The sequence below is a fragment of the Chaetura pelagica genome, unplaced genomic scaffold, assembly GCF_000747805.2.
Source record: "Chaetura pelagica isolate M959 unplaced genomic scaffold, ChaPel_1.0 scaffold188, whole genome shotgun sequence".
NCBI lineage: Eukaryota > Metazoa > Chordata > Aves > Apodiformes > Apodidae > Chaetura > Chaetura pelagica.
In genome coordinates, this window is record NW_009954196.1 from 1,231,298 (window position 1) to 1,255,634 (window position 24,337).

Genomic DNA, 24,337 nt, shown 5'->3' on the forward strand with positions numbered 1-24,337 from the left:
AGCAGGAATTACAGTCCTTGCCCCATGGAGCTTTTGATCTAGGGGCTCGATCCTTCATCTGTGTGCTCTGTTTTTACCAGAGTTAGCTCCACTGTTTGGAGAGGGATGGTTTGTCTCATTAAAATCAGTTGTAAGCAAGGCATCACAGGATGAGAGACCAGTAAGTTACAACAGGTAAAACAAAAACCATCAACATTGTAGATAGGATGAGATTAGGTTTCTTGGCACAGACCAAATCTTTATTCTTTAGCTGCGCTCTTTTCCATTTGACCTTTTGGCAGAGCCTGAGCATTTCTTCACTTAGAATAACAAATTTCTGCAATTTGCAGTATCTGATACAGCACACTTGTTTCCTCAGCTCTGTAACTGATGTTTCCCTGTTGTGCTTGTCCACCGTTCCAGGGGTTTGGCTCCAGAGCAGAAACCTCTCAGTTCTCTCTTTCAAACAAGTTTTATGGTCATCAACCCAAATGATCAAAACAGAAGGGCTATTTTTAAATCCAAAGAATAGGTAGAGCATAAGTGGTTCTGCAGGAATGGGTCGTAAGGAAGAATGACTAATCTCTACCCAAGTCTGAGAAGTCTCTTTTGAAAGGCAGAAATAAAGGCCATGCAGTGTGGGGTGGAGTGTACATATAGACTGCTTTTCATCACAGTCTTGGAAAAATTACAATCAGAATAAATGCTTACTGTAATGCATTAATAATGAACTGTTGGAATCATTTTCCTGCCCAATCCCACATGAAAACCTACAGGCTTAAATCCTAACTGATTATCACAAGGTACACACTGATAGTTTTTGACACAGCAGATAGCTGAAATACAGAAAATCAAACCAATGTTTAAAATTAACAAAACCAGAGTTGTGTTTTAAGGTTCAAAACATTTTTCATCTTCATTTCCCGAACGCATTCCAGAAGGAAAAACTGTTTTTCTAGTGAGAACAAAGTGAGGTGTTCGGAGTGAGTCTGGAATTTGACCATTGGATCTTACATCAATTAAAAAAGCATTTGACATGCTTCTGAACTCAGTGAACTGTTAGAAATTATTAACTAGTTTCTCCCAAGGAAATAATTACATACACATAAATTTGTGTTAGTAAACTGTGGGTGTGTTTGTCATCTCTCAAGTCTCTGGGCACTTTCTAGGACATCACTGGAAGAGTAAACACCTTTCCATTTCCTCCACTGCTGTTGTGTGTTAATGTTTCCCAATAAACAGCCTTATTTCAAATAGTTGTGGCTAATCATAAATAGTTAACCAGTGAAGTCAATTGTTTTTTTCACTTCTCTCAGAGCAAAGAAAATCCTAATAGCTTAATTATCCTAAATTTCCTTACCCCTTTCTTCTCTGTCGCAGTAGTAAATACATGTCTCTCCAGCAAGAATTTGCATCTTGTAAGATCTTGTTTTTGCTGGGCAGCACTCCTCAGAAACATGAATATTCACTGTTTCAGCAAATTCCAATTATTTTTTAATATATTACATTCCCAGACTGGAACACCTGTTTGTGTCAGGACCATCCTTGCAGCTTGCCTTGTCCTGCACCAGCTGTTCCCAGAGCGAGACACCAAGGTGCCAAGAACCCCTTTTGGCTGTGAGGAGGGAACACAGGATAGTGCCCTGGAGGTCACTCAATGTCACACATTTCCCAATCTCTCTCTGGAACCCATCCATCTCCACAGAAAACAGCTGGGGCCCAGAGACAATGTCCAATGAGGAGATCTAGGAGCTGGCACTTGGATACCTGCTTAGAAAGTGCTAGCTGTAAGAATTAGAGGAATATTTCGAAAAAAAAAAAAATAATAATTTTCTAGTCACTTTCTGATTCAAAACAAGGTACTTCCTTTCTGGACCTGTTAGGGTCTTTCTGTGGAAGAGGGTATAAGGAATGTAGCAACATTTTGTAGGTGATAACTTATCAGAATGAGATTCTTGAACAATATTTTAGAAACAGGCAAGACCCTGACCAGGAGGAGTGGCTTCACTGCTAAGTCCACAAGAAGTCTATTTCTACAGCAGTAGCCTTTTAAATTTTTTAATATGCAACCTGTATGTATGTGATCTCTGGGTTTAGAAACATGAAAAACAGGTAAAATAAGAGTACATAGGCAAATAAGTTGTGGCAAAGACTATAAGTTGTCACTGAAGATCTAGTTGATGCAAGTCGCACTACCTCATTGTCCCTGTTCTGCAGCAGAGCCTTAAGAGATCACCTTTTATGCCCTGAAAAAATCATAAAATTCTGGTTGCAGCCAAGACAATACAATCTTTTCTTTGTTTTCAGTAGTGTTCAAAGTTTTCTTTCTCTGTATTCAAGGAATGGTATTTCGGAGATGGCAAGAACTTGCCTCTCTTGTATGTTGGTTACAGGTGCAATGTATCTGTGTCTCTGAGACTTGAGATGCCTGTGAGAGGTCTGAGGCTTTTGGTTTTGCCTTTTCAGAAGGAGCTGAGATGTCGAATTGTGTGAGGGCTCAAATTCAGCATGCAACAGTGGAGTTAAATCCCGCATCCATATTGAAAATATGTGCCTTTGGCTTACACAGCACTTTCTTGCACAGATCTTTTCTTTCTTGATGATGAGGCTGCCAGAGCCTCACCAGGAAAACAGTTTGACTGTAGGAGCTGGGAGGTGAGCCGATTACCTCTTTGTTATAAACTTAAAACATCTAGTATTTCAACAGCTGAAAGATACTAAGCAAGTTAGCAGGGGTGCAGTTGAAGAGCTGGCATTAAGAAATGTAAATTTTTTTTTGGTGGTATGAAGTGAGACTGGCCAGAAATACCAGAGAGATGTCCATATTGCGAAGTCACTTATGTACACTTTACAGAGTCACAGCAGAGCTGATGCATCATATAATCTTGATGGAAAGAAGTTGGAGAGGAAAAACAAATATTTTAAAATATTGCTATTGGAAAGCAGTATTACCAAATACTTAGAGACACTGAGTTCAGATTTTCAACAAAAACAAATTATCACACATCTTTTGACTTCAGAAAGAATTAAAATATGCAAAGCATAGTTAGAAAAAAATAAAACCAGAATGTTTGGGCATAAGTTTTTTAGTATGTAAAAGACTAAGTTGAAAAGCCACAAAAATTGTCACAATTGTATTTGCTGTCTAGTTTGTATGGGGAAAAAAATGATCCAGTAATTAGTTCTTGTTTGATATTACAGTGTTGGGCTTCAGGTTCCGAAAAAGGAGAAAATTAAAGGAATTGTCTAAACAAAATAAGCCTTCAATATGGTATCACTTGAAAACATCACAAGATATGAACGGTGGGCTTAAATTACTTGAATAGTGGCAGGGAAACACAGAACTTTCTGGACTGCATAGATTCTCTGTTATCTTCTTGGTCTGGTTCTCATGAATGCTTCAAAGGAACCAGAGAAAAAAAGGAAAAAAATAAACGTACAATAAGCAAATGTAGAAAGATCTACATGTAAGCAAGTACCGAATGTGCAAAAGATCAAACTTCCAGATTTCTTTCCCGTTTCTCAAATTGGGATAATATTTTAAGTACCTAGTGCTCATTTCAATCTTGACAAGACTTTAGGAAAACATGAAAATGAAAAACTTAGTTGTAAGACAAATTTAAACCACACTTTTTAAATTATTTTTTTTAATATTAAAGTACATTTTCTAAGCACTAATCATGGTGCTTTTCTAAATTGTAAGTTGCTTTGGCAGGATTAGAAGCTCTAGGGTAACTTAGAACTTTAAAAGCTGGAACTTTTTTTTACTTGGATAGGGGTGTCACTTTGAACTTCTAGCTTCAAAACATTTACATCAAAATTTTGCATTAGCCAGTAAGTTCAATGAAGCAGAAGGTTTTGGGAATTCTTGGAGAAAAGATGAAGTCGTCATCGAAGAGATGGAGAATTGGCACTGAAGACATGAGGAACAGGCTTCCTTCCCCACTGAAGGATTTCAGTCTTCAAAGCCAAGTCTCTCTGTGCAAACTCCAGGAAATCTTCCCCAGGCACATCCTTTGTGATTGTTTTGGGCAACAGCAGATAGTTCCTGTGACCTAACACCGTAATTTCACACTGGATCTACCTAGCATTGTAGTGTCTCTTTTTTGCTTCCTGCAGTGTCCATAATGCCCAGGAGGTGGGAGAGATGGGGTAAGCTGGGAGGCATTCCATGCCATGCATTTCCAAGGGGGGAATTACTTTTGCAGGCCCTGGAGGATGCTCTCTGTACTTTCTGCTCTTTGTTCCTGGTTCTAGACCCCCTGAGAAGAAGAGCAGAGATTAGAGTGTAGGCAGAGCACCCAGATGTTCACGTGTAATAAATTCATGACAAAGAGTAGTAGTTTAATACCCCTACTGCTATGTAATTGTCTATGGATAGTGTGAGGTTTAATGCAAACATAAAAATGTTTATCCCTTTTTTGGATTTGTTTTGTTGTTGAGGTTTTATGTTTGTTTGGGGTTTTTTTATATGAGGACCATGTAGCAAATGAGGAAGCACAAATCAAAATTTTCAGACATGATTAACATAACTCATCTGTTTCTGCAGTTTTAACGAGATACTCTGAATTGTGGAAGGGAATTCACACTGTACCCATTTAGAGGCGTTACACTGACAAGATTGTTGATTTCTCTAGCAGAAATTGTGGTTAGGAGTACACTCTGGATTTCCAAGATATTGGCTGTTAAAGTAAAAAAGGTAAAAAAAATTGTCAACAGAACCAAGGGGAGTGGTAGGAGGTAGTTGCAAATGAAAGTGGGTTTTTTTGACACCTTCTATTCCTTATGCAACATTGCTGCGGTTCATGGATATTTAAGAAAGGAGGGATTGGAGGAGAAATTGTTCAAACAATTTTCTAGCTCGTGTTTTTTCAGAGCCTGTTTGTGGCCTGTACAGTGTTCCTGCAGACAGTGGGCTCGTCTCATGGTACGAATAGGTCTTATTTCCATCCCTTGGAGCTGTGAGTTTGTCAGCCAGGTACTTGAACAGGGTCATCCTGAACAAAGATAAATCTTCTATGAAGTTTGCTGGTTTGCTTATTTGTCAAGAGTCTTGTAATGCTTTGACATCATTGCACTGGCAGTTTTGTTTTCAAAAGAACTGTTTTAATCACATAGTTTTGAGAGGTCTGAGCAGAGTCTCCAAGTCTCCTTTTTTATCTTTGAAAACATGTAGAAGAAATGTCATTTCAAATAGAAATCCTTTGGAAAGATAAATGGGTTTATAGAAGCTTTGTAGTAACTACATTTAATGCGAGAGCTTTGTGGGTTTTTTTTCTCAGTCATTTATACAGAACAATGTTAAGTGAAAAGTGAGCAAGCATTCATGTGAAAACTGTAATACTGGAAGCTGAGGTATTTCCTGAAGTGTGAGTTAAATTGGTCTATGGAAGCTTTTCCTCATGCCAGGAAATGTGGATCTTCAGGTGAAATTATTTCCAGGGTGGTTTTCTGCCTAACCTGCCAGGTGGAGAGTATGTGTTTCATTTGAGGGAGGCACATCAATTGCTTCTTGATGGCTGAGACCACTGAAGGCAGTGCAGGGCTGAACAGGGAGATGCTATTTAGCAAAAGTGTTAAACTTCATTAGAATATACTGGTACTAATTTCAGCCAGCCCAGGTTGAAGTCCAGAGAAATGTTTGCATGTGATGTGTGAAAAGTGAAGTTAACACATTTAAAAGAAGTATTTCACACAGAATACTGTTTCTTCTGCTAGTTTTTTTGGTGGAAGGGTACATAAGTGGTTGGATTACGTAATTAATTATGGATTATATTTTTCTTTCCTATTTCTGATTTTCAGTGTGTGCTGTACTTGTGGGCCTTGAAAATCCTCTACCCCAAAACACTGTTTTTACTTCGTGGGAATCATGAATGTAGACATTTAACAGAGTATTTCACATTTAAGCAAGAATGTAAGTATACCTTAAGGTTTCTCCTCTTAATTCCCTTTTCTACAACTTGATTTGTTATTTTGTGGCTACTTCATGCTTGTTTACCATTACTAATTTTAAATGTGCTTTTCATGTTGACTCTCATTAGTTTTAAAATGCAATCTCTCTTCCCCGAGAGGGCAGTTGTCTGGCAGAGGGAGAGGGTGTCTCAGTGGTGGAGAAAGGACAGGGCTGAACTCTGCAGTGGTGGGTGACTGACCACCCATACAAACTTGGGGCTGTCATCACTTGGTGCTGCAGGTGTCAAAACATTTCAGCTTGCCAACCTGGCCTGGGGAGCAGCCTGCGGCTACGTGGGGCCACCTGGGCTTGGATGCCCTCAGTAAACCTGTGCTGCTGCTGCTCTTTGCAGCAGTGGCTGGGTTGTTGCCCCATGCAGCAGCCTGGCAGGCAAAACCTGCCGGCACACCAGTTCTGGCACCTCTGTGACAGGTCCTTCGAAAGCATAAAACACGAGGGTTTGTTTGGTTTTTTTTCCTTGGAGTGTAGCATTTTCACATTTGTAGTGGGCTTCAGCTGTTTTTGGTATGCTCTTTTTATAGGAATTCCTTTCTGTGTTGCAAGAAAGGATACATTGACACCTAGAAGCTCATTAGATTTAGACCTTTACCTGCACAATGAAGCTTTTTTTTTTCCTGTGGTAGTTTAAGCTAAAACTATAGACATAAATCTGTGTTCCCTTTTTAGCATTGGAGATAAAGGAAATGTTAATTGGCTCAAAGGCTTCATGGTTTACTGAGTTTGATTTGTGTATTGGTAAATTAACATTTCAGCTTCATTGTACCACCTCTTTCATTTCCTAATGGCATTTATGCACATAATTAATTACAAGGGACTGGGCTAAAGTTCTGATTACTTCACAGAGTATATCAAGCAATAATGTAGTAGAAGATAACCATTCAGCAGACTTTTAAAGGCTTGCTGTATAGATTTCATGGCAGAATGTAATGGTATATTAAATGGTTTATTTTCAGTTTTCTGGAAAAAGGTACTGAACTTGGCAGAACTTTAATTAGTTTCACCTCCAAATCTGAAGAAATTTTCTGGCAGTGAATAACAATAATCCCAAAGAATTTTTTGCATGAGACAAGTTTTAGTACAGACCTCAGTGCAAGAGAGAGCACTCAGAGCACAGGTGAGATACTAAGCAGCATCCTAATTTCTTGTTTGCTCGTAAGTATTAATGGAACTTTCTGTTATCATCTTGATCTTTAAAAGGTAAAATCAAATATTCAGAACGCGTATATGATGCCTGCATGGATGCCTTCGACTGCCTTCCCTTGGCTGCTCTGATGAACCAGCAATTCCTGTGTGTACATGGTGGCTTGTCTCCAGAGATCAACACCTTAGATGACATCAGAAAAGTAAGTCTGAATAGTGCTGAGGTTTAATAAGTGAACAGTTAACTGCCAACAACTAAAACCTGAAACCTTTCTCACTTATTTGTTTGTATCATTTGCTTCGGTATCATTTTGACATTTATGCTGACATTATCACCCTTTAAAGCTGTTGTTAAGTAGAACATAAAAGGAGATGCTGCAATTAGTAGTTTTTTACTGAGATAAGGAAATCACCAGTATCCAGTAAAACAAAGGATTTATCATCTTTGTGTTCCAAAAAATAAAAATAATGTTAGGTATGTAAGTATTCAGGGGTGAATGAATACAGAGCATTAATTTCTTTTAGGCATTGTCTTCTAGCACTCTGTGTTTACTAACACGCACCTTCTGATGATTCCTTGCACCTTCTAAGGCATTCCACACTTTTTTGGAGAATAAATAAAAATAAACTCGAGGAAAACCTCACAATATTTAAAGCATTTAATAAAAGGGTATGATGTGATTGCAATGAATAGCATTGATATAATCAAAACCACAGTATTATTTTTAAAAGAGACGTGAGCTTCAATCTCAATATGTTCTGCCAGGACGTATTTTTTAATTAGTGCTGCACTTGAGTGCCTACCAAATTAGGCTGGGCTCAGTAAGTCATGCTTGTCTGGTAGGCACTTGTGTTCTAATAAGTTTCTTACAAATCTCATGAAACTTCAAACAACAATGTCAAACAATTTCTTCACATAATCCAGTGTTGTTGATATTATTAAGGGTTAATTTTTTTCAGGTGTTTTCAGTTGATACTTGTAAAAGGAGGTATTTAAACTGTTCACTTAGTGTTTCCAGCAGAAAAGATTTTATTTCATGTTTGTAGTTTGAGACTTGCAAATGTGGATGTATACTTCTGAGCTTTAAAGTTACTGAAAGATAAATTATATTCTGAGGTTAATTTGTAGCCTACTAATTCATATGGTTGAAAGAAAAACACTTGAGCCAGTAACTATATGTTTTTGTTTTAAAACAATTAGATTAAGATATTATAACTGCACAGATAAGAATTACTGAATATGAAGGTTTGTTTCTGAGGTTAAAGTTCACTATCTCATTAAGCAAAAATATGATCTCCTTAAAAATTAGCTGGTGTTGCAACAATGTAATGGTAAAGCTGTTTAGCTCTCAAATTCTAGATTAGGATCATTAATATCTTCAGATTCCCCCCACTAGTAGGTTTATTCATATTTCACAATCAGCAGGAATTAGTTTTGCATATTTATGAATTTTTATTTTAAAATTCATCTCAATAAAGAAGTGTTTTTACATTGAAGAGTACTTGCAGAGGAATACTGATTTTAATATTGCCCTATTTTGCTATATTTTGTCTTATTTAAAGTATAATTCTATATAATTGGAATTTTTTAATACCAATAGGCAGAAAGAGGAGTTTTTAGCTGCTTAAATCAGGTTTAAGTTTTTGAGAATTAAAAAAAAATGTCATGGCAAGATGCTGTAATGCAGAAATGCTGTCTCAGTATTTAAATGCAATTTTTGGTGAAAATGTATTTACATCAAAATTGGAAATTGCTTTGAAATAACTCTTGTAGTTTTTCTTGAGTTGCCTCACATAAATGGAGTGCCATAATGTTCAAGAAATCATAAGATAGAGACATAATATCATCTCTCTTGTCCACTGAAGTGCTTGCAAAAAATTGTGAGAAAAAGGAAAAAAATGCACTCAAAAATTCATGTAGAACGGGAATCTCTTAATTTTAAGTTAAATTGTTCCTTCTCTTTGCCAGTCTTAGCAAGGAGTGTTTTACTGTTACTCAAAATCCATTGCTTTAAAGATGGGAGCAACCCAAAACTGAATTGCTTTGATTCTTTGTTTACCAACCCATAGAATGAAAAATAGCAACTTTGCTTCTGTGTTTCTGTGATACATAGTTGAAAGAAGTTAGTATTTCTTTGTCTCCTGTTTTTCTTAGTTAGATCGATTCAAGGAACCACCTGCATATGGACCTATGTGTGACATCCTGTGGTCAGACCCATTGGAGGACTTTGGAAACGAGAAGACTCAGGAACACTTTACTCACAACACAGTCAGGGGGTGCTCGTACTTCTACAGGTGAATATTCCTATTTTGAATGGGTTTCTGTATGTGAACTTGTTCTGGTTTTGCAGTAGAAATATTTGCTTGAAGTTCATGGCCCTATTTAGATAATTGGGCTTTTTTTCTGCAGGCTTGTCTTGTTTTCAGGTAAATTCACGTTTGGTTTATTTGTATCTTGCTTTCACCTCCAAGTGCAAAACCCTAAAATTACTTGATTTTACTCACCAAAGCCTGTGTATTTTACTTCTTTCTGTTCTCTTAAGTTACGAAATGAATGTGTCACTTTTTAAAAGGGGTAGACAATTCCATTTTTAGTTGGAAAATGATAACTTAATTTTGAATGAAAGATGCCAGCATTAGAAAACTCACTACATGTTGCTCTACAGGATAAGTAAAAAGTGTGATTTCCATCACAGAGATATTTTTCCTCCCTCTCAGTTTGATAAAACTTTTGTTCGTGTTTAAGGAGTAGTTCTTCGCAAGAAATTGAGAAGTTGAACAGCATTGGTTAAATGGGACTTGCTACAAGCTGAAGTGCAGACAAGTGTCTGTAACATTTTTGTATTTAATCTTTGAAATTATTTCTACTGTAATGGGGATAGAATTTCATTTAAAGCAAAGCTGTGGTTTGGTTTGTGACTGTTTAAAGGAAGCTTTCTTCTGTTTCTTTTCTGCTTAGTGGTAGTTGACTTTTAAACATGGGGGAGTTTTGTATCTGTCTCTCTCCTGTACATTAAAGGAGTGGGGTTTTTTAAGTGGTAGGGGATGTCCCACTGTCCCCTCTTCGGCAAAGCAGAAGGGAGACAAAAGCAAGCAATGATGGGTTTCCCTTCCCCAGTTCTGCCTGGGTGCTGGCTGCTGTGCTTCTCCATTCCCAGTGGCAGGCTTCTTGCTCTGTAGACAGAGTCCTTGTGGCCACCAGAAAAGAAAACACCCTGTTAGGTGTGCTTGAGCTGGGGATGAAGAACTGGTTAAGTGCTACTTCCATTCTCTTTTCATTATAGGAAGGGACTCATAAAGAAGTGGTGGTGGTTACATTGTACCTCCCTCTGACATTGTGGGGATTTTGAGGGTTTTTGGCTTTTTTGGTTGTAGTTATGGTAGTTAAGAACAAAAAAAAACAGGCAGGGGAGGAGGTTAAATGACAAAATGAGAAATGTGGCTAGTGGAATCTTAATTTACATGTATTTTATTTTCAGGAGAAATATAAAGAGACTATTGAAATGTTAAGAGCTTGTTGAACCTTTTGAAGGCAGTGGTTCTGCTTCAGCCTGTGTTAGTGACACCCAAGTCTTAAGTTTTCCCAACAAGCTCAGCAGAAGTGAGAAATCCAGCTCTTTTGGGAAGCTGAGGAAGCCCCATCCCTGGACATGTTCGAGGCCAGGTTGGATGGGGCTCTGAGCAGCCTGGTCTAGTGGAAGGTGTTCCTGCCCATGCAGGGAGGTGGGATTTAGATGATCTTCAAGGTCACTTCCAACCCAAACCATTCTATGATTCTGTGATGCAATTCTATGATCTTGGAGAATCGTAGCTGCCCTGTAGCTGTTTAGTGACATCTTGAAAGTAAATCAATGGCTCCCACCAGTAACCAAGAAACAGTCACTAGAATCAACCTCCTTATTGGTAATGTTAGCAGAAAGCTAACAGGTGGTTTGACTTTTAGAAGTTCTTTCTCCTAGTCCTTCCTTTGAGCCGTAGTTTCTGTGGTGGGGAGATGTGCTGAGGAGAGAGCATTTTGGCATGCACCTTCCCTGGGCAAGTCCTACCATTGTCCTCGGGTCAGGAATGTCGGGGAAGTGCTTCGTAGATGTTTGGTCTCGTTATGATAGAAGGTGTCAAACTGTTGCAAACAATTGACCTGCACAGAAATGGGCTGGTGATGCTGAGGGCTGGAATCATTCCTCTTCCTCGTGGCAGCACCGAGTGCTGGCCTGTGCCTGGGGTTCCCAGGCACTGCTCCCTGCAGTGAGCAACAGTTGTTTCCCCTCATAAACCTCTCTCACAAAAGCAAAAAGACTTGCAAACATGCTGTGTGCTTAGATGCAGGACTTACTATATACTGGAACAACTTTTAGATTGCAGAGTTTGGGTTTTTTTTCTCAGAGAGCTCAGTTTCTTACAGTTACCGTAAAATTTCCCTAAAATATGTATTAGTTTTTTCCCGAAAATACGTCAGATGTAGTTTGTGTCTTGACTCACATTCAGACAAATGCATATCTCAGGAAAAGAGGAAATATTTGAAAGATACCTAATTGTCAGGTCCTGTGTGAGGGACATGTGACTGCTTAATGACACAAGCAGATGACTTTGCTTGGAGTCATGGTACCCGAGATAATATAAAGTGTTACTCTTAAAAGAAGTGCCTAGTAGCTCTGGAAGGTCTCTAATTGCTTACCTAATGATAATCCCAGTCATTTCCAGAAATGAAAGTTAAAGGTAGCAGTGGGCATTTTGAAGGAAGGTCAGGAAGATTTCAGGTGTGCATGTGAGCCAGAGGAATGGTTTCTAGGTGATTAAGATCTCTTAATCAGTTGCAGGAAAGAACTGTAATAGCTTCTATTTTATCAGACATGTTCATTATAATGACAAATTTCAAGTGACTTTTCTCTGATTTAAAGTTATATCCTATAGCAAAATGCTATGAAGAAAACAACAGTAACATGGCTTTTTAACTGTGTACATGTAATATGTTAACAGGACTTTCCAGCTCAGTAGCACTTGAAATCTTCTCTGTTTGTGAAACACTGACTATTTTGTTTTAGGAAAATGAGTAAGTATAAAGACTGTAGCTTACAGTAGTTTGATGAGCTGCTCACTGCATTTCTTAGGTGATTGCTCATATACAGCACATTCATTTTCAAACTGATGAAGTTTTTCTTCAAGTAATTTCCTTTTGTATAAGAGTTCTTGAAACTATTATGGCTAGGACTGTAAAATGTCAAATTTTGAAACCACAGACCTAACCTGTCATTTAGAGATGTAAAAAATGGTTAGCTTAATTTTCAAGGGTGCTAAAAGTCAAAGCTTAATGCGTGCCCTTTGCATCCAGCAGCATTTTGCAGTGTGGATTGTTGAAATTTATGGATTCTTGGAAATAGCAACAGAACAATGCCAGGTTGAAAAGTAACTGAAATATAAGCAATTCCTGGAAATGTATTAAAGTTCTCTATACCTTCAAGTGAGCAAAGAGCAATATTGTTGAGATTTCATTTCCTGTGCTGAAATTTAAGGTTGTATGTCCTCTGCAGTCGTGGTCATGTTTGATGCAATTTCATGAAAAAAAATAGAAATAATTAATGGAGTCCTAGTTATGTAAATTGTTTTTGAATTATGAGTTAAGCTTTTCTTTTGCCTTTCCCAAAGTAATGCCATATTCAGGAAATATTCTGAACAAGAGGGAACCCTACCTTCCCACCCACACCTGATTTTTCAGCTGATCAGCAGATAAAGAAATTTTCCTCTTTGCTTATCAGATTATCTATTTTTTTACCTTGGATTTATTCAGTGAATATTTATTTGCACTTAGCTGGTTGTACTGATCTTGCCAATGACACATTGCACTTGTTTCATGCACTAGTGGTACAGTAACTCTTAGGTGTTTCTATAAGAAAGGCGTCAGACAACTACTTGTTGTCTTGAGAATGGCTTCCTTCAGTGATCAGAAAGCTTGAAGAAGTCAGCTTGACTCTTTTTTCTCTCTCTGAAAATAGTAATAACTTTTGGAGAGACAGCCACTAAGTGGATGTAGGTGATTGTTGAGGTGTGGAGAAAGCTCTCTCCTTTTTAAGCCACACTAGGATGGGGAACATCATCATTCCCATAAGATTTTTACTGGATGGATGAAGAATTGAAGTATTATTTCATTGCATTTGGACAAAGTTACTATAAGCATGCATGGCTCTAACTGTGAAAAATTGCAATTGGATCCACACCCAGCTTGTTTTCTTTCCTTTGTGTCAAAGCTCTGGTAAAGAACGTCAGGAGTCTGGTTGCACCACTGAGTTTATTAGCAGTGTCATATCCTATATAAAGTATGTCAAGGGCTTCCTATCAGGAGTAAGTAGATGTGCAAGCTTAACACTCACTTTCTGGGATCATTTATGTGCATAAGACTTAGTTAAATACTGATTGTTAACAAGAGCATGAGAATGGCTTGAGCCTGGCCAAAGGCAATGGATGGCCTCAGAAGTAAAGCAGATACTCAGAAGTTTTCTGTAGGCGTGTTGCTCCAGCCTCTTGGGTTTTCTTAGTAAGTTTAATATCAGTTCTACATGAATGTTGAGCTTTGTAGAACTCTTTGGCTGTTGACTACATTGTTACATTGTTCTAGGCAGAAAAGGCAGAAATAGTTAGCAGTGGCAAGAGGGACTAGTATTGCAAGTTCCTCTAAGAACTTGATTTGCCATCCTGGGGTAACAGTGAAATGGTTCAGCCTTACAGATGCTCTGGGTGTACTTTTGGCCCTGCCAGCACATCATTTCAGGAGTTTACACACATGCTATGTTTGTGAGTATGCAAGGACTAGAAAATATCTGCTAAAAGCTTTTGAAGACTATCGTGTGTTTCACCTCAGGGTGCAAGGCACAGTTGTATGAATGCTGGGTTGGTTGTTTTCTTTAACAGTAGCAGCATTTTAAACAGATGCTTTTTGCCCAGCCTTTCTTCTTTCCAGCGAGAAGTGTTTTGCTGCCCTCACTTTATCTGCTCAACCATATTGATGGAGTTGCTCATGTGCTCCATCAGACCTGAGAAAACATCCAATTTTAAAAGAATGACTCTGCAAAAAGATATGGGTATGTTTGTTCTAATTCTGTGCAGTTTCTTGCTCTGTTTCTGAGTGCAGCTCTGCAGAGAGCACAGCTAAGGGCAAGAAAAAGCAGATGGAATGAGTTGTGCTGGTAGCTTGTAACTACAGAACAGCAAAAGCATTTGCCTTCAGAAGGTGAAGCATGAGGCCAATGGGCTTTGCTGAAAACCTTTTTTATCTATGTGTATGTAACCTTAGATAAGCTGTTGGGCTAAGTTTGAATGTCATTGTCTAAAAAAAAATGTTTATGCCTCTGCTTTAATGGTGTGATGAGGGATATGAAAAAACCCAATAGATTAAATCTCTTCAGTTTTTCCAGTTACTGGTAGAAGAGCAATTTGAAACATTTGCCATTTTGTTCATGTTAGCAAAGTATTGATTCTGTTCCAAAACTGTGTAGAAGTAATTGGTGACGATGCAAAAGGGACCTCAGAAGTGGTCAACTATGCATGACACATTTTCATTTTAAAAAAAAAGGATGCCAAAGTAGGGAATATCAGTCACATGTTCCATGGAGAATAATGTCTCTCAAGCTTAGTGGTGGAGTATTTTGTTTTCTCCATGAGTCCCTGCTCTTCTGTGATTCAGCATGACACACGAAGCACAGGCAGAAGGCTGGGTCGTTCTGGGAAAGCCTGTTGCATGGGGGTGTTTCTGTTTGTTTGTTTTCCTTCTTGGCCAACTGCTTACTTTCTGGCCCCTCTGAATTACAGTCTGTGCTCTGCAAAGCAGGGCAAAGGGGAGAGTGGTTCTGGAAGGGTGGTGATCAGAAAAACTGCTAGGGAATTTCATTATAAGATGATAATTTTCACTACAAAGATTACCAAAAAATTCCAAGAAGTCTTTTCTGTAAAACCTTGTTACTGATAACTTTTTCCGCAATCTCTGTTTTGTTGGCATTTTGCAGGACTTCCTGCTGTTTACTTAATTTTTCTGTTGAGGAATATTCTTTAATATGAAAATGCATTTGGGCAGGAGCAAACTGATGTTAAGGAAGTTCTGGAAATTAAAGGCCCTGTATTTATTGTTGCAGCTGGTATAGCATATGTAATAGCTGCATGTGGTGAAAACTTTGATTCTCCCCAGCCCCTGCTTCAGCCTGTAGCTGAAGAAAAATGCCTGAGAGTTTATTTTGCCTTTTAAAAAATAAAATATCCAGATAACCAGCTCATGGGTTTCGTGGTATGGGTCATATGAGTACTTGCTTATTACAGATACCATGCTATGCATTTAGAAGTAAAGATGGCAGCCAGATTTTTCTGTGTATGTATTTGCCTAGAGCACTATGTTGCATCTCTGCCTTTCTAGGTGGGTGCCCTGTGGAGTTATGCAAATTCTGCTAGTGGAAGTCTATTTTCCATGGATTTATGAAGAATACAATAATTAAGGAATAAACACCCAAAAAAAACACCCCCCCCCCCCCCCCCCCTTCTGTACTTTGAAATGGAAAGAACAGGTTATCATATCTATTTAAAAGCATTTTTTACCACTTCATTTTATCTTTTTTAAAAGCAGTACTTAACACTGAATGAAAAGAATACTATGGAAAAAAAAAAGTAACAGGCTAGACATTTTGAGCAGCTACACTGATAACAAATAATCAACTGTCTATCAGATTTTTCATTATAGAACCAGTTTTCAGAAGTTAATGTAAAAATTTCTAAACAAAATGCACCATAAGTCTACATTTAGTCACAATTAATTATGAAAAGAAATGTATGCAAATTAGTTTTCATTTGCCAGGGGTTTGAATGGCAGCCTGTCAGCATTTGAGATCACTGCCGTTGCCAAAATGATACCCCATGTAATTTGGGAATTGAAATTATTTTATCATGGCAATCTTCTTAGACAATTCCAAATACCAAACCCACAACTGAGAATACATGCTAGATGGGTCAAGTCCAAAAACAGCAATATACCATTCTGCTGTGTTTGTAGCCTCTAGCTGCAAATGACATTTCAGCTTCAAAATAACCAGTAAGGTTGGAAGTAAGCAGTAGAGTTTTTCTTGGATAAACTTAAGGGAGATGATGCATTCGATTTTGGTGTATTTGTGGGGTTTTCTAATGAATTTTCATCTCTTTCATACATGAAGTTAGAAACTGATGGGGCTGTTAAGTGATTGCAAGTGGGCTCTGAAGGTGGCTTGTGAAATCATGGCTGAGACAGCAGGTCTTTTCTGTAATGTTCAGTTGACATTTATTTTTAACTTGCTCAGTATGTTTAGTAAGAACATTTACTTTAGTATTTTGTCTAACAGTGTTACTGCATAACTGCATCTTGCCCCTAAGGCACTGCAAAACCCTGTTCTTGCCAGGGTCTTTGATAATACGTACAGTCCTGTAACATGGCACCTGCATGTGAGTTAAGCTTGGAGATTTTCCAGGCACACTGCGAGGCCTTTGTGCTGCAGAACCAGCACAGAAGTGATCACGGAGGTGTCTTAATGTCTTCCCCAACACCTTATATTACCTAGTTTTTCCAGCCTGCCTCTCTATCAAGTCTGGAATGTAATCTGAATACTCTTTCCAACCCTTAGATGTTTTTAAGGGGCCTGATAAGGTTTTGCTAAACGTGTTAAGTCTTTTTTATTCCAACACCGCTTCTCCTGTACCCTCTTCCATGCATTTTCTTTATTCTGTTTTGCTCTTGCTACAGTTGGCTTTTCATGGGAAGCCAGGAAGTTTTGGCTTTCTTGGCTTCTGTATTAAATTACTAATGACAGGAGAAGAGAGGTTTTGCTTCCTGACTTGAACTGATAGATGCCCATTATGGTTTGTTATCCTTCAGTACAGGCAGGGAGAGTCATCAGCAGTTTAAAAGCAAGAAGAAAATACTTTTTTTTGAAAGAGAAAAAACCAACAACCTGAGTTCTATAATGTTTGTTTAAGAGTAAGTTTAAAATAGCATTTTTTCTTAATGTTTCACACTTCTTCCTGTCATAACTGCATTCAGGTTATGCTATCCTGGTTTTCTTCTGTGTAATTTCCATATGTGTTCAGTAACTTAAAGAGTAAGAAATGTTTTCACGGTGCTGAGGTTGTAAGAAAGGGTTCCACCATTATCCTTGACAGCAACACTGTCCCTCAGCAGTGAGAAATGTGATAGAAATTCCTATATCATGTTCCTCTATAACTATTTTCACCTGATGATTTTGTTTCAACTCATACAGTAGAACATGTCTTAGGACAATGTATTCAATGAGCACATTTTGGGGTTTCAGAAGTTACAGAATTTACATTTTAAGTTGCTAAGGGGGAAGATAGTTCTTGTTTATCAAGGAAATAAAGTTCAGAAGATCAAACATCTCCAGTTTGAAAACTGATTTGCATTTCTTTCTGTCTTTCTCCTTCGCTTTCCACACACCATGTTGTCTGGTGTCCACAGCATCCTGTTCATACTGTAGTTAGTGAGTGAGGAGGTTTTCTGTTGCCAGCAACCGTTGTAACCCCTTTTTCCTTTCTGGAAGTACATTGAATCTGAAAGTATAATAAAATAAATTACTTTATTTATGACAAGCACTAGGGTGATTGTTGTTATACCGTGAATTGCAGCTTTCCAGCATTCCTCTCCACACAGTTATTGGGTAAGATTAAAAAAGATGCTGCTGCCAGTGGTGTGTCTATGGAAATCTGCCTGCAGACCAAGGGCTGATTTCATGAATGATGCATGTTGGATGAAACATTTTTTGAAAGCAAGAGCTAAATGTGGTGCTTCTGATAATGCAATAACAAGTTGCTATTATTTTCTTTCAACAGTTACCCTGCTGTATGTGAATTTCTACAGCACAATAACTTGTTATCTATACTCCGAGCTCATGAAGCCCAGGATGCTGGGTAAGTATGTGTGGAGACAGGGCACTAATAATGCATAATGGCTTGTAGTTGGCAAAGAGACCAAGGAAAGAAGGAGAAACTGAGAATGAACAGGAAAACCTTAAGTTGCAGCAGTTCACGGTTTTTACTAATGCTATAAAAACATACATTGGCCTTAGAATGTCTTTTACATTGTTATTGTGTTACAGGACTTAATGAATCCTCATATATCCCACTTACTTAGCCTTAGTGATTTTAAGGGGCATAAAATGGACAAAAAATATTTTGATGCCAAATGTGGGAAGGAAAACAACTTTTGCCAAGCTGGAGAAGTTTTGTAAATGTTTCTGAAACTTCGGACACACTGATTGCCATGATGCCTGGGAAGCGTTTTCTCTCATGAATGCGAGAACTCCCATCTCTTAAGTCTTTCACTGAAACTTATGAGCCTACTGGTTTTATGCTGTACCAAGAATATAAACATATTCTCAATAGCCAAAAAATAATTTATGGAGGAGTATCAGTAGTGAACTTAAGTTTATTAAGGCGCTGTGTGCAAAAACAGTCCAGGTCAAGCACCTAATGGTTCCCTTGTGAAACTATTGCTAGTGTAAAGATAGAATTTTTAAAATGCTGCTTAAAGTATATAAATATAAAATAATATAAAAATATAAGAAATCATACCTAGGAGATTTTAATAAAGGATTGGTACCTGAATAAATAGCTTTGTGTATCTCACATAAATTATTATTGTGTTTATTTGGAGGTAGAAGCTTTATGCAACCTGAATAGCAATAAAAGATAAAGTAGCTAGATTGTAGGAGTGAGGTCGATATTCACTGTGCATATAAAAAAGCTATTCTGAATGTTTGAACTATCACATACTTAAAAACCTCAATGCAATTAAAAGCAAGCTATTACTCTGCCAAAAATAACTGGCATGAAGTATCCAAAGGTAATGAAATTTCATTTTAATTGTATTGCTTTCCAGTAAAGGGTGAAAAAAAATAATTTGTAGAAGGAATTGCATTGAAACTATAAAATTGTTTCAGTTCAACTGTTGTGAATGTTTGCCAAATTCTTCAGTTCTGTGTAGCTGAAGACTGAAGAGCAGTACTTGGTGTTACTTGTGTCAGACAAAAGTACTATATGGTTGGTTTGCTTCCAATAACTTGCAGGTTTAATGCTTCATTGATTATATGTTTGTCCAATAAGGCTTTTATTTTTCATAAAGCAGCAAGATTAGGCAATGAAAATATTAATAAACTGGCTAATAGACTGGATGCCGTTAGACACAGCATGGAAGATGTTTTACCCCCCCATTTCACTTCCCCTTCTCATACTTTGCATCTTCTCTGGTCTTGCCCTTGCCTGCATGCCCAGAGAGGGAAAGTCTAAGAATATCCTTGGGTGCCCACCCATAGAGACCAGCTGGCTCCAGGGATGGGCACTGAGTGAATTTGCAGCAAAACCCACCTCTGGCACAGTAACGTTCACACGGAGCCATGGCCTTCCAGCATGGTTTGGATCCCTGGCCATCCAAAATGGATATAATGAATAAACCTGTAGGAAATATTTTTTCCTTGGCTTTAAACAGTGCATATACATGTTCTTGTGTCTTGGCATTTGTTAACAGGCAGTGCAGTAATATACTAGGGTTTTTTGCATTATATTTGGTCAATGACAAATCCACATACAACATTAGGCAATAATTAGTGTCTTTTCTTTCCTTTTAGGTATCGTATGTACAGGAAAAGCCAAACAACAGGCTTTCCTTCACTAATCACAATTTTTTCAGCACCAAACTATCTAGATGTATACAATAACAAAGGTAAGAATTTTAGTCCTGTTACAGTAGACTGTACTTCTCTTTACACAAATGTATAAAGTTGGTTTTCTTGTTCACTCCTTTATCAGTTCGTGCCCAGTCTCTTCGCATAGTTATTAGTTCATGCCCACTCCATTTATTACATAATACAATTCTAATTACATTTCTTGCAGGCATATGTATGCCTCTGAACATAGCTGCACATTCCAGTGTGGCCTAGGATATTTCTGTATTTTGACTGCAAGTTATTAAGTAAATGTTACACAGGAAGCAAAATTGAAGAGAGCTCTATTAACGAAGAGGTGTATGTTAAGAAGTGCTGTGGTCAAGCTGTTCAGAGCCCAATGTTGTTACTCTTTAATTATTTGTCACTTTGCTCCTTTCCAGTAAAATTAATTATATTTGTAAATGTAAACCTTCTAGCCAGTTAACAAACTTTTGCAGATCATCAGTGAATAAAACATGGGATAGATATGAATTCCTTTATATTTGCATTTTTTTAATCACTTAAGAACTATTATGTATGAAATGAAATATCATCAGAAAAAAAAAAGTTACTGCACAAATGTACAATCACTGGTCACTCTATATTGATTCCACTGAATACAACTGTTTCCAGCTTCTCTGAGTTTTAATTTATTGCATTCCCTGAAAATCTCCTCTAATGAACTGGAAAAAAAACATGTTTCTAAAACTAAAGCCTTCTAATAAGCATGTCATCCTGTATCTCAAAACGAGCTGTAACATTTACTTTCTCCCAGCAAAGTGCAAGTTGTGTTCCTCTCTGAGCAAAACAAAAAATGTTGGGGTTTTTTTCCTCGATGATATTCTTGAAAGTAGCTCCATTGCAAAGACATCAGACTTTCTTGAGGAGGGTCATTTTTAATTTGGATGTTTGCCTGCAAAGGAAGTAAGCAATATTTAGTTTAGTTTTGTGGCTTTTATTTAACTTGCAAAAGAAAGATTCGTCAGGCATAATTTCATATTACAAAACTTATAATCTAAAAGCTGTTACGCCATGAACTGTGTGCAAGGGAAGAAAATGAGGTGTGTACACTTGAGTGTTCTCAATATGCATGTTAACTTGTGGAAAAATTAATAAAAGTATTCTAAAAAAACCCATGCAAACAGAACTGCCAGAAGCTACTTCTAGAAGAGTAAACAATATAGGGACTCTGCTACTAACACAAAAAGTATAAGATGAAGCAAAGAATGGGCTGATACTCTTGTCAGCATTGTTGCTGTTGATGGAAAGTGTGTTTATCTCTGAGCTGGCTGGTTTTGACAGCAGGAAGAGCAGGGAGGGGTCTGTGCACAGAAAGCCTTTACCTTTTGTTTCTTCGTATGCAGTAGCAGTTCTGTCACATGAGGGCAATGGGTGAGCAATGAGAGATTTTTATAATGAACGTAAATGTCAAATATAAAGCAGTGACTTCTAAAATTAAAAATCTTTGAAATTTGAAACCACAGATCTTGGGTGGTGATAAGTGCCCCTCTCCATTACCTCAATTTCAGAAGAGCGGGTAATTTCCTTTGTTCCAGAGTGCTCAGCTGTGTCAGGCAGGTCTTCAAACTGGTGGAAAGCCTTCTCTGGTGAAAAGCTGTAGGCCAGCTGCTGAGAGACACTGGTTCCCTGCCGTCACAGCTGACGTTTGGATGCGCTGCCAGCAGTACCTGCTCTGAGTGAGCTCAGGTGTAGTAGCAGTGGTGTGAGACTGGCACTGGTGTGCCACTCTAATAAATGACTTGCTGTAAATGTAGAGGCTGACCTTAAGCAGCTTTGTAATGAGTTGTTGTGGGGTTTAACTGATGCTTTTTCTTTCATTAGGAGTATTGACATAGTATTTCATGTGACCAATTGCACTGGCTCTTGGCATTTCAAGTACCTTGTGCACAATTTTCCATGCTCCATTGCTCATGCATCTTCATATGAATAGTGTTTGGGTGCTTGCTTCCCTTTTCAAGAAAGAAAAGCCCCATCATCTGTCATCAGTCCAAAACATGGCTACTTGTTGGTTTCCTTGAGGTGCAGCTGATTAATGATTTAAGAACACAGAGTTTCTGACTGACATGTCAGAAAGCCATAGGAAGGCTTTTCTATACTGAGGTGTTATGGGACAGTTGCTCTAGCTGACTCACCATGCACTGATGCAGATACCCATTTGGTTTTTACAGATGATTTGGGGTTTTAGTTACTGTCAGTGCTTGGAAACTCTTCTATTACTAAGTGCTTTCCTTTCTAGTATGAATTCTTAGTATGCTTCTTGTTGTCACTTAGCTGATAAAGTCATCCTAAATAAATTTCTGAGATGCTTTATCTCCCACTGATGAGAATGGGTAATTTTAAAATTCAGTGGGTTTTAAGATATATGTTTTTTTAAAAGCTGCAAGGGGCTAGGCATTTTCTATCCCATGTTGATAATGCTCATGCCCATTATAGCAAATGTACTTTCTTGTACTTCTTCAAAGCACTTCAGAAGGAGTGAGTCTGTTTGCCAGCTTTATCCAAGGCCTTATTCAGTCCCCACTGGAGTGCAGCCTCTGGAATTAGATGAGTTCTCAAAGAGCAGTAGAGAAGCAATATTCCTAGAGGAAAAGGAGGTTCAGAAAAAAAAAGGTAGGGTACCCACACAAGCATATCTGCTGTTAATAATGCTGCTGTGGACCCTCTGCATGGGCTGTCTCATAGTCCCGACCTGCCATGGGAATGTCTTATGGCTTTGCTCTGTTGGATTCTAGCACTGAGGAGAGTTTTCTGTATCCTTTCGGTTACTGGCCGTGGCCTCTTGAAGGCTGTGTGAGTAATTTGTCATCATGTGGCTGCTGGTCCTGTCCCAACCCCAGCCCACACACATGCACGGCTTCGGGTGCCAAAGTTAAGTTTTTCAATTAGGAGGCTCTTGTCAGGGGTTCCCTGTGTACTTAATGGAAGTAGAGATACATTCTTTCAGGGGGTGATTCAGAGATGCAGAAACTGCCTAGATTTTGGGAGCCTGTGGTCCCTTCTCTTTCCAAGACTATCCTTCATTTATTTTTTTTTTATTTTTTATTAATGCCTTCCATAATTGTTATAATGGAGAGTTTTGACAAAGGGGAGGAATTTTTTACATACGTTTTTTGGCAACTTCCAAGCTTCTGTTCAGTATTTTCATAGCTTTCTCAAACATTTGTGCTCTCATTTATATTGTTAAAAGATGTCAGAAAAAAGATACTTTGAGATTACTATTGAAAAGTGTTACAAGAAATACTGGTGCATTCTTATACTCTTCCTGAAGAAGATCAAAACTCCATATGCAAGAAGAGAAATGTTAACTGAATGGTGATAGTTACCTGTGAGCTCATGGCCTCAGAGGAAGGCTGTACTGATCAAGAAACTCAAAAAGTTGTGTAAATCAGTACAGTTTTACCCCTGGATTCAAGGGCACCCATCGCCAGGAGAAATTCTCCATAGCAACAGAGTGAGAGGGTGCCAAAAATTTCCGCATTGTATCATCTGCTGGCTTTGAACTGCATCTAAACTTTCATTCCCACATTCAATATTTCTTAATGCCTTAATTAGGACTTTCTGTAATGCTGTTTGTGTCACAACAAAGAACAAACCAAACCAAGATTTCCAGAAGTTCTATGGGGGCCAGCAATTTTTTTGTAAATCATTGGCAATGCTTCGTATTTTAGTGTCTGGCTGTCACTTCAGAAAGTGCACGCTTTTTGGCTGAGTGAACAATTTTAAGTAGCTGTCTAAAGACAGACTATTGTCTTTTGAACATTTTTAAAAGATTAGCTTTTGTAGTGGTGAAATAACCACCAGAGAATCCAGAGCTATCGAAAAAATAGCATGATGTTTCTTCCAACATGCTGCAAAATACATATGGTGTTGCTGAAAGGAAAAGCAGATGATGAAGGAAAGGAGCGAAGAAGGTCTGCAGGGGAGTTTGGGATATAAGAAAAATCAAAACCAGCTGTACATCGGTATGCTTGTTAACATATCAGATAAGTAATATATCAATGAAACATGTATAAAGTATCAGCACGTGACACACCAAAGATACACGTTAAGGAACGTACCTGATCCAAATGGGTCTAACAGGAAAATGATTTTCATATTTGAAAAAGGCAGAGTAATATATCTGGAAGACAAGGATGATTTCTGAGAAATAATAGCAATGGAAAAGTGGCATAACCTGTTTGCCCTATCAGTTTTCTTTAATGTTTTGTCTCTGCTTTTGTGATAAGGCCTTGTCATGGAAACAAAAGCTTTTGAAGAGGAGCTGTCAGGGTATCTAGGCCATCTCATTGCTGATTCAGGGAAGTTTGCCAAAGTAATTTTTGCAGTCTATTGACAAAGTCTTGAATGTTATCATGCTGTTTCTTTGGAAGATGCATTGCACATGTAAAATAAAAACCTGCAGAATTCTGTAACGAAAGATTTTTCCCAACTGTGATCAGTCCTCCTTCTGCATTGGATTATTTACCTCATTACCTTGTATAATAAATAATTCTTTCCTTTGATAAAG

The 24,337-nt window shown here is 38.0% G+C and overlaps 1 protein-coding gene across 1 annotated transcript in view; it reads left to right on the plus strand.

Moving 5' to 3' along the window:
• PPP3CA (protein phosphatase 3, catalytic subunit, alpha isozyme) overlaps positions 1-24,337 on the plus strand; it is a 110,143-nt gene that overhangs the window by 59,952 nt on the left and 25,854 nt on the right. The window contains exons 4-8 of the mRNA XM_010003180.1: positions 5,782-5,893; positions 7,151-7,296; positions 9,249-9,388; positions 17,939-18,016; positions 19,732-19,826. Of these exons, the coding sequence (XP_010001482.1) occupies positions 5,782-5,893; positions 7,151-7,296; positions 9,249-9,388; positions 17,939-18,016; positions 19,732-19,826 (571 nt within the window). The remainder of the gene's footprint in view (positions 1-5,781; positions 5,894-7,150; positions 7,297-9,248; positions 9,389-17,938; positions 18,017-19,731; positions 19,827-24,337) is intronic.